The following is a 15,681-nucleotide window of genomic DNA, read 5'->3' as shown; positions in this document are numbered from 1 at the left end:
CTCCTCTCTTCCCCTTCTCCAAGTCATTCTCCACTCAGTTGAGAGCCCACTCCTAGGAATTCCACTCTAAATACCACCTCCACCGTGTAGAGGGTTCCTCTGTCTGAAGCACAAGACTAAGAAAGCAGACTAAACCACTTCAGAAAACATGCTGCTCTGTACGCAAAGATCCTCAGTGACTCAGCCTTCACAGGACCTGCACTAAGTCTTTCAGGAAAGGGGACAGAAGTCACTGACCCACCCATGCCCTCTCTGTAGTCCTCCTCTCTCGGAAGGCATACCAATACTTTCTCCTGGTTCCTCCGTACAGGATGAACTAATCGTGGGAAACTGTTAAGCCAGAGCTTACTTGGCTTTGCCAAATGCACAGATATCCAGCTTTAATGATGTTTATGAAGATTACCTAGGAAGATATGAAAATGGCTGATAAAATGCCCAGAGAAAACAGACACAAAATCTTAAGTGTATGCTACTAACACAACCATAAAATATGATGCGTATTACCAAAGACTGGAAGGAAATATGCAAAAAATTTAAAGGTAATGTAAACTGTGGGACGTGGACGTTTAAAATTCTCTAATATTTGTCTGGTTATCTATTGCTATGTAACAAACCACCTCAGAACTGTGTGGCTTAAACCACCACCACCATTTATGTTGCTCATGAATGTGCAGACTGCACAGGTTTGGCCTCAGCTGGGGGCGGGACTCCCGGGGAGGCTCGCTCACTCCTGCGTGGGGCGCTGGCGCTGGCTGTGAGCTGGGCACCTCCCCGCAGCAGGGCTTCCCACGACAGGGCACCTGGGTTCCAGAAGCAGGCAGCCCGAGAGAGGGAGCCAGAGCGACGCCCCCTGCCTTTTCTAACCCAGTCTCACACGCCACTCAGTGTCAGGACCACCACCTGCTCCCATGCCAGGAGCAAGTCACCAAGCCAAGGCCCCACTCGAGGCGGTGTGTCAGGCTCCACCTTCTGACAGCAGATGGCAGAATTACCCAGGGCACTTTTAAAAAATGCCCGCCCAGACCAATTAAATCAGATTCTGGTGGCCCAAAATACATATTTTTAATAATGCTTCTCCAGGTGATTATAATGTATAGTCAGGAGGGAGAACCATAAAAATTAAGATGATCTTGGAGTTTTCTTTCTGTTCTAAAATTATGTGTTACCATCCCAATATAGAAGGGGTAAAGGGGCTAAAATAAAGTAAAATAAAGGTCTCTCCTTACTACAGACTAAGTGTTTGTGTCCCCCTCCAATTCATATGTTGAAACCTAACCTCCAAGGTGACGGTATTCAGAGGTGAAGCCTTTGGGAGGTGATAAGGTCACAACGGTGGAGCCCTCATGAAGGGAATTAGTGCCCTTGTAAAAGGGACCCCAGAGAGTTCCCTCATTCCTCTGCCACGTGAGGACAGAGAGAGAGGTCGGATGCCTACGAATGAGGAAGCGAGCCCTCACCAGACACTGAATCTGCTGGTACGCTGATCTTGAACTTCCCAGCCTCTAGAACTATGAGAAATAAATCTGGTTTTTAGGAGCCATCTAGTCCATGGTAGTTTGTTACTGCAGACCAAACAGACTAAGACAGTCCCCACAGTATAGGTGTATTTTAGATGTATACACACACAAACACAGACATAAACATTCCAAGGACTGAAGCCAGTTTGGCCAAATCCAGCTTGTACCCGACACTACCACTGGTAAAAGTAGCATTCCATTCTTACTGTCCATCAGGTGGACTCAGCAGGAACGGAGTGGGAGAAAAGACGACACGCCTCCAGAGCGCCGAGGCCCTGATGCGACACGCCAGTCCGCTCTAGCTCCCCCCTTACGCCAGCTCACAGCCAGGCTCTACTTGTCCACGAAGCCCAACAGGACAGGATCCACAGGACACACACAGCCCTTCACTGCCTGGCACACACCTCCAGGAAGAAGGGGTACAAATCCAGCTTCTGAAATTCTAAATCTTGAGGTCACAAATAGATACATGCTGCTTCCATTACCACTTCTAAATCACCATGCCCCAAACCAGTGATTTTCAAGATAGAGCCTGCAAATAGTCTCTGATGGCTCAAGATTACATGTCCCATAGATTGTTGGCCAATCATTTAATGAATTTTCTACTGAATAATTATAATCTACACTAAAAATCACAAGAATGTATATTTTAAAAATAATAGTCATAATAAGAAGGATTTACTTGCCTATGAACTTGAAAATATTAATTCCGGGGGACGTTTTCAAAATGGAGTAAGGAATATACATGGATTCCAGGCCTCCTGTCCCATCCAAAGTCATCCGAGTTAAATTTTAACTACTCCAAGAGAACCCTAGGCTCATAACTCTTACTTCTATGTTTCAAAAATAACAACTTCCAAGGCCAAGCATGGTGGCTCACACCTGTAATTCCAGCATTTTGGGAGCCCAAGGTGGGAGGATCACTTAAGGCCAGGAGTTCGAGACCAGCCACTACAAAAAATAGAAAAATTAGCTGGGCATGGTGGCACATGCCTGTAGTCCCAGCTACTTGGGAGGCCGAGGCAGGAGGATTGCTTGAGCCCAGGAGTTTGAGGTCGCGGTGAGCTATGATGATATCACTGCACTCCAACCCAGGCGATAGTGAGAGACCCTGTCTCAAAACAAAAACAAAAACAAAAACAAAACCCCAAAAAACAAAAAGACTTCCATAGGTCCATGAATTAATCACTTGCTTATAAATGTGAATTAAAGCCAGACATCTCTTACGGCCATCCCCTAAGCTATTCTACTAATGCTATCCTGGTGGATGTTTTTCACAGTGGCAAAAGGGCATGGGTAGAATTATATTCTCTACGGAGATCCTGTGCACTACTCAAGATTTTTTTGGACTGAAATATGTGAAAATCACATTTCCTGACTGATTAATTAAAACAAATACTATACATTAGTAAAACAGTCAGTCCAGATATTGACTGGACCACCACTTCTCAAATTTCAACACACACGTGAATCACATGCAAAGACATCTGAGTAGGTCTGGAATGGGCTTGCGATCTCCGTTTCTAAACAACCCCCAGGTGACACTCACACTGCCGATCCCCACGCTGTTCTCTGAGTAGCAAGGGACAGGTACGGATAACCCTGGAGATCATCCTAAGTAGTGCTCAACAATCCTATTCTTGAAGACAGGTACTCAGACAAATCCATGCACATGCAAGTCCACAGCAGCACCGTTCGCCACAGCCAGCGAAGGTGGAACAGCCTATGGATGCGCATCGATGGATGAAGGGAAAAGCAAATCACGGTATAGACACGTAGTGAAGTAATTCAGCCACAGACACAAAAGGAAAGTACTGATACACGCTACGATGCAGAAGAACCTGGAGAATGTTATGCTAAGTGAAAGAAGCTGGACAAAAGGACACATTTTGCATGATTCCATTCACAGGAAATGTCCAAAATAGGTAAATCCACAGAGACAGCTGCAGAGTCGTGGTTGCCGAGGGCTGCGGGAGGGATGGGGAGTGAACGCTTAATGAGCATGAGGTTTCCTGCCGTGTTTTTGTTTTGTTGTGTTGAAATCCTCACAAGGAACATGGGGCTTCCTTCTGGAGTGATGCAAATGCTGAGGAACTGAACAGAGGTGGTGGCTGCACAACACTGTGAATGCACTAAATGCCGCTGAAGTGTTCACCTTGAAATGGTTAATATTATGTTGTCAATTTCGCCTCAATTTTTTACACTGTGAAAAAAATCATTCTTACAGGAACAGTAAATACTATAAAAGATAAAACCCAAGATTTAATGGCATACATAAAGATACTTTCCACTGTAACATTTCATACAGCTCACTTAATCGTTCTGAGTCATCTTCTTCATTGATAAAGTGCAGATACTTACCTTGTCCACCACAGAATTATAAGGAACCAAAGGAAAATGAAAAAAAAAATTATTCTGAAAACCCTAATGAATAATGTATTGTTTTTACTATTATGAGTGCACATCTCAAATTATACATCATCTCAACAAGAATTCTTAAAGATTTGGTGGCCACTGAAAACAGACACACTGCAATTAAATTACCAATCTCTGAATAGAGATAGTAAAAGTCTCGTGGTACGGATCAACTTCCAGAAAACATCACTTCTTACTCGTTTCCTTTACAATGTGACCAATTCTGTTCAATGGTAGAATTAGGTTAAGTTCTGACATACATTCAGAAATTTATTATCCTTCTCCTCTATCCTTAAGTAAACAAAACAATTCAAATGCGCTTTTCTGTTTATTCTGTCTGAAGTGCAAGAGCCTACTTAGGATAAATGCTTAGAAGAGAGAAAAGGCTCTCTCTGGCGCTGTCGTGAGGAACGACCTCGGGCATCTGCTGGGGAAGAGGAGGTGGGTCTGGCAGCAATTCTGTCCTTCAGTGCTACGCCTGCTTACTTCAAAGAGTGAAATACACAGGTGAGCTGCAGAGTCATGGAACAGGTCCCTTTGTTTGGCATGAATCAAACATACAAGTACCTTAGCGCAATAAGAAAGACTGCTAAAGGCTTTCATAAATACATGTCTAGCTATTCCTTTTACTCAAAATGCCACTTCCCACTCTCCCAACTTTCTCCATACCCAAGGAAGAAATAGCAATGAACCAGGTAAGAACAACTCTTTCTGCTACGAGCACTTCTTCGCTCCTCTGTGAAGCAACCTCTTGTAACAGCGCAACTCACCGCAAAGATTTTTAACAAAGTTTTCATGTAGAGCTTTCGGATACCAAAGGAGACGCCAAAAATGGCCGGGACTATGATGAAAACGAGAAGGAGGGTGAAGAGGACAGTCAGGGAGATGCCCAGGAGGTTGACAATCAGGCTATCAAAAGGCAGCAACAGGAACATGGTGGACGACTCAGGCAAGGCCAGCGCCCTCCGTCTCGAGAACAAACCACAGCCTTCAGATGGGCCTTTCCAACAGCACCAGCCTGGGCAAGGAAGCGGGTCCCCGAGGGATAACAAACTCCATTCCAAGGTTCACATCATTCACGTGCCTGAATAGAAGGCTTGGGAGGAGAACGACTGGTGAAAAGGACCGTGAGAGGCAGCTGAAAACGCCAGGTCTCCCCGAAACAGATGGACGTGGGTGGTGAACAAGACAGGACAGAGCTTCAGGAAAAGCATCCAAGTCCAGGCTGAGTTCCTGCGCAAGTGAGCAGCGAGGAGGGCCTCTGCTCTGCTGTCCTGATGCTGCTTCCAGAGGTTATTCTTTTTTCCTTGCCCAGGAGCACGCAGCAGATAAATCTGTTTTACAGCTCTGTCACTGCCAGAAGTACCAAGAAGAGCTCAGCTTGGTGCCAAAAAAGTCCTAATTACTCCTGTGGAGGGGGTGACTGCTGGCACTTCACAGAGAAGGCTTTTGATCTTGAATATGTGGATATTAAATAATTATTTTACTTAAAATTCCTTCACAAGCTGAAAATCGTGTTCATTGCAGCGAGTTCACATGTGGCCCCATTCTCCCTCGAACGAGGCGTCCAGCACTTGCTGCCCCCAGGACCCTCCCACCTGGAGAGCTACGGTCTTTGCCAGTAGGACAGAGAGGTCGGCACAGAATGTCTCATGCTGCCCGCGGTGAGCGTAATTCCAGGCGCCTCTGGCATTGGTTTCCTCTGGGTATTTTTCTCCCAAAGGCCCCTTCTCAGCAGTGACCTGGGTTCTTGGCAAAAAGCTGCTTACATGCTGCCAAAGCTGGGGGTGGAAACAGAAACACAGTCAGTCACACGAATCTAGAGGAGAAACGTCAATAAGCATGGGGGTGGCTGTTTTAGGGTAAGCCTACAGGCAGCGCCAGCTTCTCAAGTCATAAAAGTCAAAGGGACCAGGTAGAGCGACAGGTGGCAGACACAGATCTGGGGCGAAAACACCCAGATGCTTTGCAGTTGCAACCCCAATGATATGACCTGTGGTCACTCACACTTTTTGAATAGCAAGTATATGTACGTACCTAAGACATGTTTCAAAAGATACAAAGCGTGTGCTATGAAAAGTTAACCTCCCTCCTACCTGTCCCCCAGGTAGCCAGAGTTCTTCACAGATGCAGCCACATTACCAGCTTCAAATTCTTCCCAAGATCGTCTATGCTCATACAAGGAAGTAATATTTGTACTCCCCTCCCTCCACTTCTGCCCCAGGCCAGGCAATGTTTTGTTCTTCACCTTGCTTTTTTTTTTTTTTTTTAGCTTAACGTAGCTTTGAAGAATGTTCCACCAGCGCCTACAGAGCTTCCTCACTCTGCAGGTGCACAGTTTCAACTGTAAGAATGCACCATGATTGACTTCGCCAGTCTCCGAAGGCTAGACACTGATATTCCTGTTTTGTTGTTACACATATGTTGTAACGAATAACCAGGTGCATACATGATTTAGTATACAAAATGCACATGGCAAATACATTTTCAGATGAATTCCTAGAAATGGAATTGTAGGGAGAAAGAAAATACACATTTTTAATTTTGCAAGATATTGTCACATTTTCTACATAGAGATTAAACTCCTCCAGCCTATCTCCCCACACTGGCCACTAACTTTTAAGTTCTACTATTTCGAATATTTCATAAAAGTATTTCAATTTTATATCACTCCTTCCAAATTACAAGTAACCTATGCAAATCCTGAACTTGGGAGTGTACTATCAAGTCTCACTGGCAAAACATTTTGGTTTCGAACCCGTCACCTTCTAGCTGTTTCAACGCATTTAGAAGTTCAAGAAATTGAACAAAAACAGGTACTGACTTCACCTTAAACTTAGTCCAGTGCTTTAGATAACTTAAGGCCCTTCATGTATTACCTCATGTGGTTACCCCATAACCTACATGATTTCCATTTTGCAAGTCAGGAACCTAAGGCGGGGAGACACAGACCCAGTTCCTTGTGGGGCCGCTGCCTTCAGACACACTTAGTAATTAAATGCTCAACAGGCATGAGGTGTTCGACAGCACTGAGTCACAAACACCGGCTATTTCTGGTACCCCACTGCTTCCATTTTCACGTTATCATTGCGATTGCTCACATTTATGGAATGCTTACAAGACGACAGACACCGAGCCAACACCATTTTACACATACTATCCTCGCTTAATTCTCACAACTCCAAGGCAGCACCATTTCCCGGTGGGGAAGCTGAGCCTGAGAAGATTAAGTTACGCTGGTCGCACGGCTAGTAGGTGGCAGAGCAGGAGTCGGGACGAGGACGTGTGCCCGCGAGCCCCCGCTCTGTCACCACCACCCCTTCCTATCTCCCAAACTGCACGGCTTGAAATCAAGTAACACTTGCTTCGTGCCAGCCAGCTCTACAGAACAACCTGTGATCGGAGAAAACCACAAGGGTCTGGATTCACGCATCGGAATTTGGTGTTCTCAGAATCCAAGGTACAGAACTACTCTTTCAGTTCTATAAACCGGCTAAACTGAATGCACATGCCAGCTTTCTCACGACGTTCCAGAAGAGGTGAGGGCCCCTGAACCACCACGTTCCTCAGACCTGCCTAGGGAAACACTCTTCCATGCCTGCCTCCCTGCTCCCCCTGGCCAGCTCCCCCACGGGAAAAAGGCAGCAAGAGCCCTCTGTCCCACTGGCCAAGGTTACCTGGAGTTCCACAGACCCACGGTGACCGACACAAGGGTCACTTTGACCTCCATGCCAGAGTTTAGATTGCTCTTCTTTGGATAGCAACCAACCGAGAATTCTCAAGGTTTTTCTGGGTTCATGTCCCCGAAACATTAAAGTAAACACATGTAGCAATAAACTAATTTCCTCACCTAGTTCAGGGGTTCACAAACCCCAGCCCATAGGCCACGTCTGGCAACGGCCCAGTTTTCTAAGGCTCACCAGCTAGGAATGATTTTACATCTTTAAAGAGACGTAAAAGACAAAGAATACGTGACAGAGACCACGACCATAGCCGGCAAAGCCAAAATATTCACTCTCCAACCCCTCAGCCGACCCCTTACAGTTTGCCACTGTGAGCCAGCTGCTCTCCCCCTCGGAGGGAGTGACCTCTCCCTTGCTTGTGCTGCCCCGCCCCCTGAGGTCCTGTTACAAGTGCCAGCCTCCGGAGCAGAGAACAGTCAACTAGCCAAACGAGTTATGCGGCCAACACTACACAACCCTCATATAAATTCTTAGAAGGAGAAGAAACAGCAAGCAAACTGCGGTTATCAAGAAAGTTTCCAAATATCTTGCTGGATTAACAGAAAAATCATTAAAGCCAGAGGTAACTGGTGTCTTAAGGCCCCCTTAACACAGACTTTGATGTCTGGAAATATCAGAAAATTGCTCACATCGGAACTCAGTCAAATCACAATTTGTAGATAACAGCTCATTTAGAAGAAGGTATCACTTTGCCTCAAATAAATACAATTATGACCCCTTAAGAGTGCAGGTAGGGGAAGCCATTAATCCAGAGGAATATTCACCCATTCTCTTTAACTTCCACAGCTTGACTCCAGACAACCTCACTGCAAATCATTTAGACCAACGTTCCCCCAACAGCCAAATGTTCCAGAGAAAAATATAAGAGTCAACTAATTCTGAGCCTTTTAGGAAGGAAGACGGCTTCATCCGAGGAAGGCAACAGAGCCTATCACTAAACTCTTCAACCCACTGAATGGTCAATCTGGGCCTTTAGGCCCCCAAATGGCCTCAGTTCTTGGAGTGACTGGTTCATTCACTCAACAAATATTCACTGGGCACACAGGATGTGCCAAGCACTAGGTACGTGTTGGATATTTAGCAGTGAACAGATATGCTTAGAGACAAGTGCCCACTAAATAAACATGCACAAAGTCAAAACGTCAAACCTTGATGACCGTTAACAAGTGAACTCCTGGAAAAGTAACAGAGGGAACTTAATTTAGATCAGGGCATCTATACCAATTCTGATCCAACCACAAAGTATTTGGTAGGGACCATTATGACTCCTGATTACAGAATTAAATACTTTTCAGCTAGCTCTCTGTGATACACCCTAACTCAGGAGACCATGACTGCTACAATAGGTACACAGAGATGTCCCATACCAACTCAAAAGGTAAAAGAAAGGCCATTTTATGAAAAATGTAGGCTTAAACCACAAAAGGATACATGCACTTACAGACCGCACCAAGCACAATGTCTGTCAGATATTAGATCTCAATAAATGGCACATATCATCACTTCATTAGGATCAGAAGAAACACTGAGTACTGTCTTCGGTTCTAGGTACCAAACTTTAAGAAGGCATAGAGAGGCAGGCATTACTAAGTGTGGCACAAAATCCACAAGCCACAAAACACTACGTGCCTAGCAAGCAATTAAGTGCTCATTTAAAGAGGTTAGCTGGAAAACAGACATTCAAATTAAAACTACAGTGACATGGCAAAAAAATTTTGACAAATCACTGAATTGGTGAGAATGAGGAAATATCCTCAAACACTGCTGGTTGGGCTGTAAAACAGTACAACCTCTATGGAGAACAATTTAGCAACTGCCAACAAAATTTTAAATACACATCACCTTAGATCCAGCAATTCCACTTCTAGATGTTTGTCCTAAGGAAAAATTAAACTAGAGCAGTGGTTCTTAACCAAGGGTGATTTCTGATCCCCCTGGGGAACATGTGGCAATGTCTGCAGATATTTTTGGTTGTCACAGCTCAGGATGGGGGTGCTACTGGCACCAGTGCATAGAGGACAGGGATGATGTTACACACCCTATAATGCACAGAACAGCCTCCGGAACAAAGAATTATCCAGCCCCAAATGTCGACAGTACTGAGGCTGATGAACACTGCACTGAAGCAGGTGCAAAGTGATAACGTGCTAGGTTACTGACTGTAATATCAAAAGAAACATCAATGTCCACCGATAGAGGATATAATGGAACACTAGTCATCTGTCAAAAAAAGAGACATCAACGGGCTGGGCGTGGTGGCTCAAGCCTGTAATCCTAGCTCTCTGGGAGGCCAAGGCGGGCGGATTGTTTGAGCTCAGGAGTTCGAAACCAGCCTGAGCAAGAGTGAGACCCCGTCTCTACTAAAATTAGAAAGAAATTAATTGGACAACTAAAAATATATAGAAAAAATTAGCCGGGCATGGTGGCGCATGCCTGTAGTCCCAGCTACTTGGGAGGCTGAGGCAGGAGGATCTCTTGAGCCCAGGAGTTTGAGGTTGCTGTGAGCTAGGATGACGCCACGGCACTCTAGCCCGGGCAACACAGTGAGACTCTGTCTCAAAAAAAAAAAAAAAAAAAAAAAGAGACATCAACGTATACACTGATAAGAAACAATCTTCCAGTTAGATGCACAATAACGTCCACAATAAATACCAATTGTAAGGAACGCAGGAAAAGGAAAAATATACTCAGTTTATATGCATTTGCTATCTCTGGGGAGACATACAAGACATTGGCTATAGTAGCTGTCCCTAGGAGTGGAAAGGGGATATCACGGTTTATCCTTTTGGTATTTTTAAAACTGCATTCATCATTCTGAATAGCTAACAGTCTCATGGTTCAAAAATCATAATAAACACACCAGGTTTGAATCCTGGCTTCCTTACTTAACTAGTAATGTGAGTGCAACTTTGGGAAAATTACTTAGATCTCTTTAAGCTGCTGTTCAACAATACCTACTGAAAAGATTGTGAGACAATAAACATAAAGCTCTCTTCAATGTCTGGAACATGGCAAACCCTCAAAATATATGAACTACTATTATTATTGCTAAGCCCCTGTCACGAGGAAGGAGAGGGGCATTTGAAGGTATTCAAGGAGTGACGCTGCACTTACAATTCCCTAAAACAGCTGGAGCATGCCAGCCCCACGCAGAAAGTGCATGTGGCCTGGCAGGGTGGCAAACACAGCCACAGCCAGTGTCTGCAGAGCACAACGGGGGAAAGACAACCTCTGCAGAAATCAGGAGATAAATGCTCCATGCTCAAAGGTGGCACCCTGTGCAAATGTATTAGCACAGAGAAAGACTGTCTCAGCGACTTTGAATCCAGACAGTGGATGTCCACACAGACATGGCAGGGTGTGAGCAGTGCGGCCTCCGAAGACTGAGCCAGAACCATTCTCCACCCAGGATGCACCTGTGGATCACCTGGGCCTCGGTCCAGATGAAGTAAATCAGAATCTCTGCGGGTGTGAGCTGGGTTTGTTTTCAAGAGACCTGAGTGATTCTAATGGGTGGCCAGAGTTGAGAACAACTGGGTTAACAGTTCTTACCAGTTAACTGAGAGAGGACAACTGGAGCCTGGAACAACCAACTATCTTGATCACAAACCACCCATAAGTAAAACGCATCTAGTTCTCTAAAAAAAAGGGAGAGAGAATACAGACAAACTTGAAGTACATTCACAAAGAGCTGGTGAGAGGATCTAAAACTACATCGTAGGACCACAAAACCTGTAAGAAGCCACTCAGCGTCAGAGCACACTCAGAAGAGCAGACCGAGCTGGCTGTCACCCAGACGGAGCAGGCTTGCTCTGGAAACTCCGAGACCAGAGAACTGGTTATTATGGTTGGCAGCTGTGGGGTGCAAATTTTAGCTCAATACTAAGAATCCAACCCTCACACTTTGCTGGTAGGAATGTGAGACAGCGCGGCTGGGAAAACGGTTAAACACAGAGTTACCATATGACCTAGCAATTCCACTCCCAGGTACATACCCAGGAGAAATAAAAACTGTCCACACAAAATACTGTACATAAATGCTTACAGCAGCATTACTCAGAATTGCCAAAAGATGGAAACTAAAATGTCTATCAGCTGATGAACAGATAAACAAAATTTGGTGTATCCATACAATGGAATATTTGGCCATAAAAAGGAATGAAGTATTGATACATGCTACGACATGGATGAATCTTCAAAACATCATACTAAGAACTCAGTCACAAAAGACCATGTATTTTACGACTCATTCATATGACAGGCAAATGTACAGAGACAGAAGGCAGACTAGTGGTTGCTCAAGGGCCGAGAAGGGGACAGATATGGGCGTGACAGCAAAAGGCTAGAGCTTTCCTTCTGAGGCGATGAAAAAGTTCTAAAATTGACTGTTGATGACTGCACTTATCTGTGAATAGAATAAAAACCACTGAACTGTACATAAATTGTATAGTATGTGAACTGTATCTTAATAAAGCTATTTTTAAAAGAATCTAAGATTGAGCTGTTCTTTTTAGAGAGATGCGCACCTCTACCTGGATTCTGCAGGGTGGCAGACACGTTATGGTGATTAGAGCACATGTCTTCTAAAATTTCTTCCTAAAACAAGATTTTTGTCTTTGTGTCTTTACCTAAAATTGCAGAATGTCAAGGAAGCAGTAAAGCATGATGGTTAAACACACAAGGCATCAGACAAGGTCCATTCAAAACCAGCCTCCGTGACTTCCTAGCTGTGTGGCCTCAGGAAGACCCTTGCCACGTGTCGGTCTTCTCGTCTGCACACTGGGACCACTACGCACGCTGCGGTGCTGCACAGAGCCTCACGGCGACCAGTGCAGTGCTTGGCACCAACTGCTCCACAAACAGGGGCTGCTGCCATTATTCATCACTATAAAAGCCAGAGGCAATAATATAATAATAAAATCATGACAAACCACAACTTTATTAGTTGATTGAGAATTCTAATGCAACCTCTTCACTTTATGGCTCAAATAATTGAGCCGTGGAAGGGTTAAACCACTGGCACAAGTTACAAAACTGGCTCTAACAGAAGCAGGACTAAAACTCAGATCCAGTGCTCTGAGTCTAGTGGTCTTTCTGCTCCCCAGGATGATCCCTCCCTTGCTCTGGGGTGGGTTATACTTCGCAGAAAAGCCAGCCATTTCTCCTCGTTTACTCACTCGCGACACAGACCCGTCACAGGCCCGATTCGGGCATGATGGTAAGTGAACACGCAGGCACAAAGGAAATGAGAGCTGGGCTGAAGGTAATGTCAAGTCTACCAGAAGTAGTGGAGCACAAGAAATCTGCCTGAGCAGGATGTGGCTGCAGGGTAAGAAAAGCGTATGACGTTTCCAAAGAGATAGGGTGGCTCTTAGAGCCACGACGCTGAAGTGAACCTGAAAAGCTGGGAAACGAAGAATACACAAAGCTGACATCGACCCCGGATAAAATAAACAACCCAGACAAAGCCAGGATGTGCCAGGCCAAGGATGACTCAACTTACCAGGAAGACAGAACATGGCCAGTTTCAGGGCCTTGGTCTTACCTAAGGTCATTCTGACCTAGACGACTTTCCCCTTGCCTAGAAAGGCCTACTTAAAGTAAAACTGGACAATAAGTAACACAATACCAAGTTCACCCCAAAGCAACATTAACAGCCTCTTGAACCTGGCAAAAATATAAAAAAAGGACCAGGCGCGGTGGCTCACGCCTGTAATCCCAGCACTCTGAGAGGCCAAGGTGGGAGGATCACTGAGGTCAGGAGTTCGAGACCAGCCTGAGCAAGAGCGAGACCCCTGGCTCTGCAAAACATAGAAAAATTAGCTGGGCGTGGTGGTGCACACCTGTAGTCCCAGCTACTTGGGAGGCTAAAGCAGGAGGATCGCTTGAGCCCAGGAGTTCGAGGTTGCTGTGAGCTACCATCAAGCTGCTGCACTTCAGTCAAGGTGTCAGGGTGAGACCCTGTCTCAAAAAAAAAAAAAAAAAAAGGAGAAAGAATATTTTTATAAGGACAACTGAATTGTTGGGTCTTTAAGACTCAAGACAATTCATTATTCAACCTAAACACTGCTCTGATAGCTCAATTTCAATAATGGTGCTTTTACATTTCAGTATTTTATATGTAATTAGAAGCAACTTCCTGGCCTTTCTCTTTTCTAAAAAAAAATTTTTGTCTGGTTTATTTCACTCAGTATTGCTGTTTTGAAAATGACCATGTTGCTGCATATGTCAACAGTTTGTTCCTTTTCGATTATTTATTTATTTAGCTGTTTTTGAGACAGGGTCTCACTGTGTTGCCCAGGCTGGAGTGCAGAGGAGCAATCATAGCTCACTGCAACTTCCAACTCCCGGGCTCAACTGATCCTCCTGGCTCAGCCTCCCCAGTAGCTGGGAGGCAAGCACCACCATGCCCAGCTAATTTTACGTTTTTTTGTAGAGATAGGGTCTCACTATGTATTGCTGGTCTTGAACTCCTGGGCTCAAGCGATTCTCCTGCCTCAGCTTCCCAAAGTGCTGGGATTACAGGTGTGAGCCACCTGTGCCTGCCCCAGTTTGTTTCTTTTCATTGCTGAGCAGTATTTGGTTATATGGATATACTGCAATTTGTCATCTATTCACCTATTGACGGATATTTGGGTTGGTCCAGTTTGGGGCTATTACCAATAAAGCTGCTATCTGTAGGTCTTTGTATGCATACACACTTAATTACTCTTGGGTAATTACCTAGGAGTGGAATGACAAATTCTAACATAGGTTTAGAACCTTTTTGTTAAGCTTTTCCAAACTGGCTGTACCATTGTGAATTGCCATGAGCATCATGGGAAAGTCCCATTTGCTCTTCATCCTCATTGAGGTCTTCTTAATCCCAGACATACTAAAGGATTTGAAGTGGTATCTAATACTTTCAATTTGCATTTCTCTACTAACGGCCCTGACCACCTTTTCATGTGTTTATTTGCCAACCACATGTCATCTTTGGAAAAGTGTCCAAATCTCTTGCTCACTTTTTATCAGGCTATTTTATTATTGAGTTTGTTACTGGCCATTTTTAAGAAGTCGAGCTGTTTTTGCCTAGTGACGAAACAGTCTTATTTAAAATGAGAAAGCATTTCATCACAAAGGCACAAAATTTGTGACATCAGACTTCATTGTTCAACTCTCCACAAACTCAAAATAATCCTATTTGTGCAAAGAAAATCACTACATCGTAAGAGAAAAAACCAATGACCACAACCACAAACTCTAACCTCAGAACTGAATATTACTAAGCAAAATAAAATGCTCCTTCATCTTTATGTTCCGCTGACAGTGACTCTGTGCAGTTCAACAGAGCAGCCACTAACCACATGTGACGCTGGAACACTTGAAATGAGCTGTAAATGTAAAATACACACTGGGGTTCAAAGACTTACTATGAAAAAATGCATGTGAAAGATCTCATTAATGATTTTTCTGTTGATTACATATTGAAGTGATAGTCTGAATAAGGTGGGTTAAATAAATTACTGAAGTTATTTTACCTGTTTTTACTTTTTAATAAATGTTTAAAATTTTAAAGTAACTGACTCACTCATATGTGGAAGCTAAAAAGGCTGATCTTATGGAGTAGAGAATAGAATGATAGTTATGGGGGAGGGTGGGTGATGAAGAGAGGTTGGCTAAAGGGCACAACAATACAGGTAGTAGAAGGAATGAGTTCTAGTGTTTGATAGCACAGTAGGGTGACTATAGTTAATAGTAATTTATATTGCAAAATAGAAGACATTTGGGGCCGGGCGCAGTGGCTCACGCCTGTAATCCTAGCACTCTGGAAGGCCGAGGCGGGTGGATTGTTTGAGCTCAGGGGTTCGAAACCAGCCTGAGCAAGAGCGAGATCCAGTCTCTACTAAAAATAGAAAGAAATTAATTGGACAACTAAGAATATATAGAAAAAATTAGCCGGGCATGGTGGCGCATGCCTGTAGTCCCAGCTACTCGGGAGGCTGAGGCAGTAGGATGGCTTGAGC

General features: G+C 44.4%; 1 protein-coding gene across 5 annotated transcripts in view; it reads right to left on the bottom strand.

Annotated features, from left to right (window-relative positions):
• Window positions 1-15,681, bottom strand: part of AGPAT6 (1-acylglycerol-3-phosphate O-acyltransferase 6) — a 36,559-nt gene that overhangs the window by 17,390 nt on the left and 3,488 nt on the right. For 4 of the 5 annotated variants that reach the window (XR_001137972.1, XM_012655998.1, XM_012655995.1 and 1 more), the window contains exon 2: window positions 4,703-5,713. Coding sequence is in view for 4 of the 5 variants with exons in the window: in XM_012655998.1 (XP_012511452.1) it covers window positions 4,703-4,867 (165 nt within the window). In the remaining variant the exon portion in view is untranslated. Of the gene's footprint in view, window positions 1-4,702; window positions 5,714-11,227; window positions 11,345-15,681 lie in introns of those variants that run through there. The other variant, XM_012655997.1, reaches the window with a different exon arrangement.

This window comes from Propithecus coquereli, unplaced genomic scaffold (assembly GCF_000956105.1).
Source record: "Propithecus coquereli isolate 6110/MARCELLA unplaced genomic scaffold, Pcoq_1.0 Scaffold496, whole genome shotgun sequence".
Classification (NCBI taxonomy): domain Eukaryota; kingdom Metazoa; phylum Chordata; class Mammalia; order Primates; family Indriidae; genus Propithecus; species Propithecus coquereli.
The sequence above is the reverse complement of the archived record's forward strand: the minus strand, read 5'-3'. Positions and strand labels throughout refer to the sequence as shown.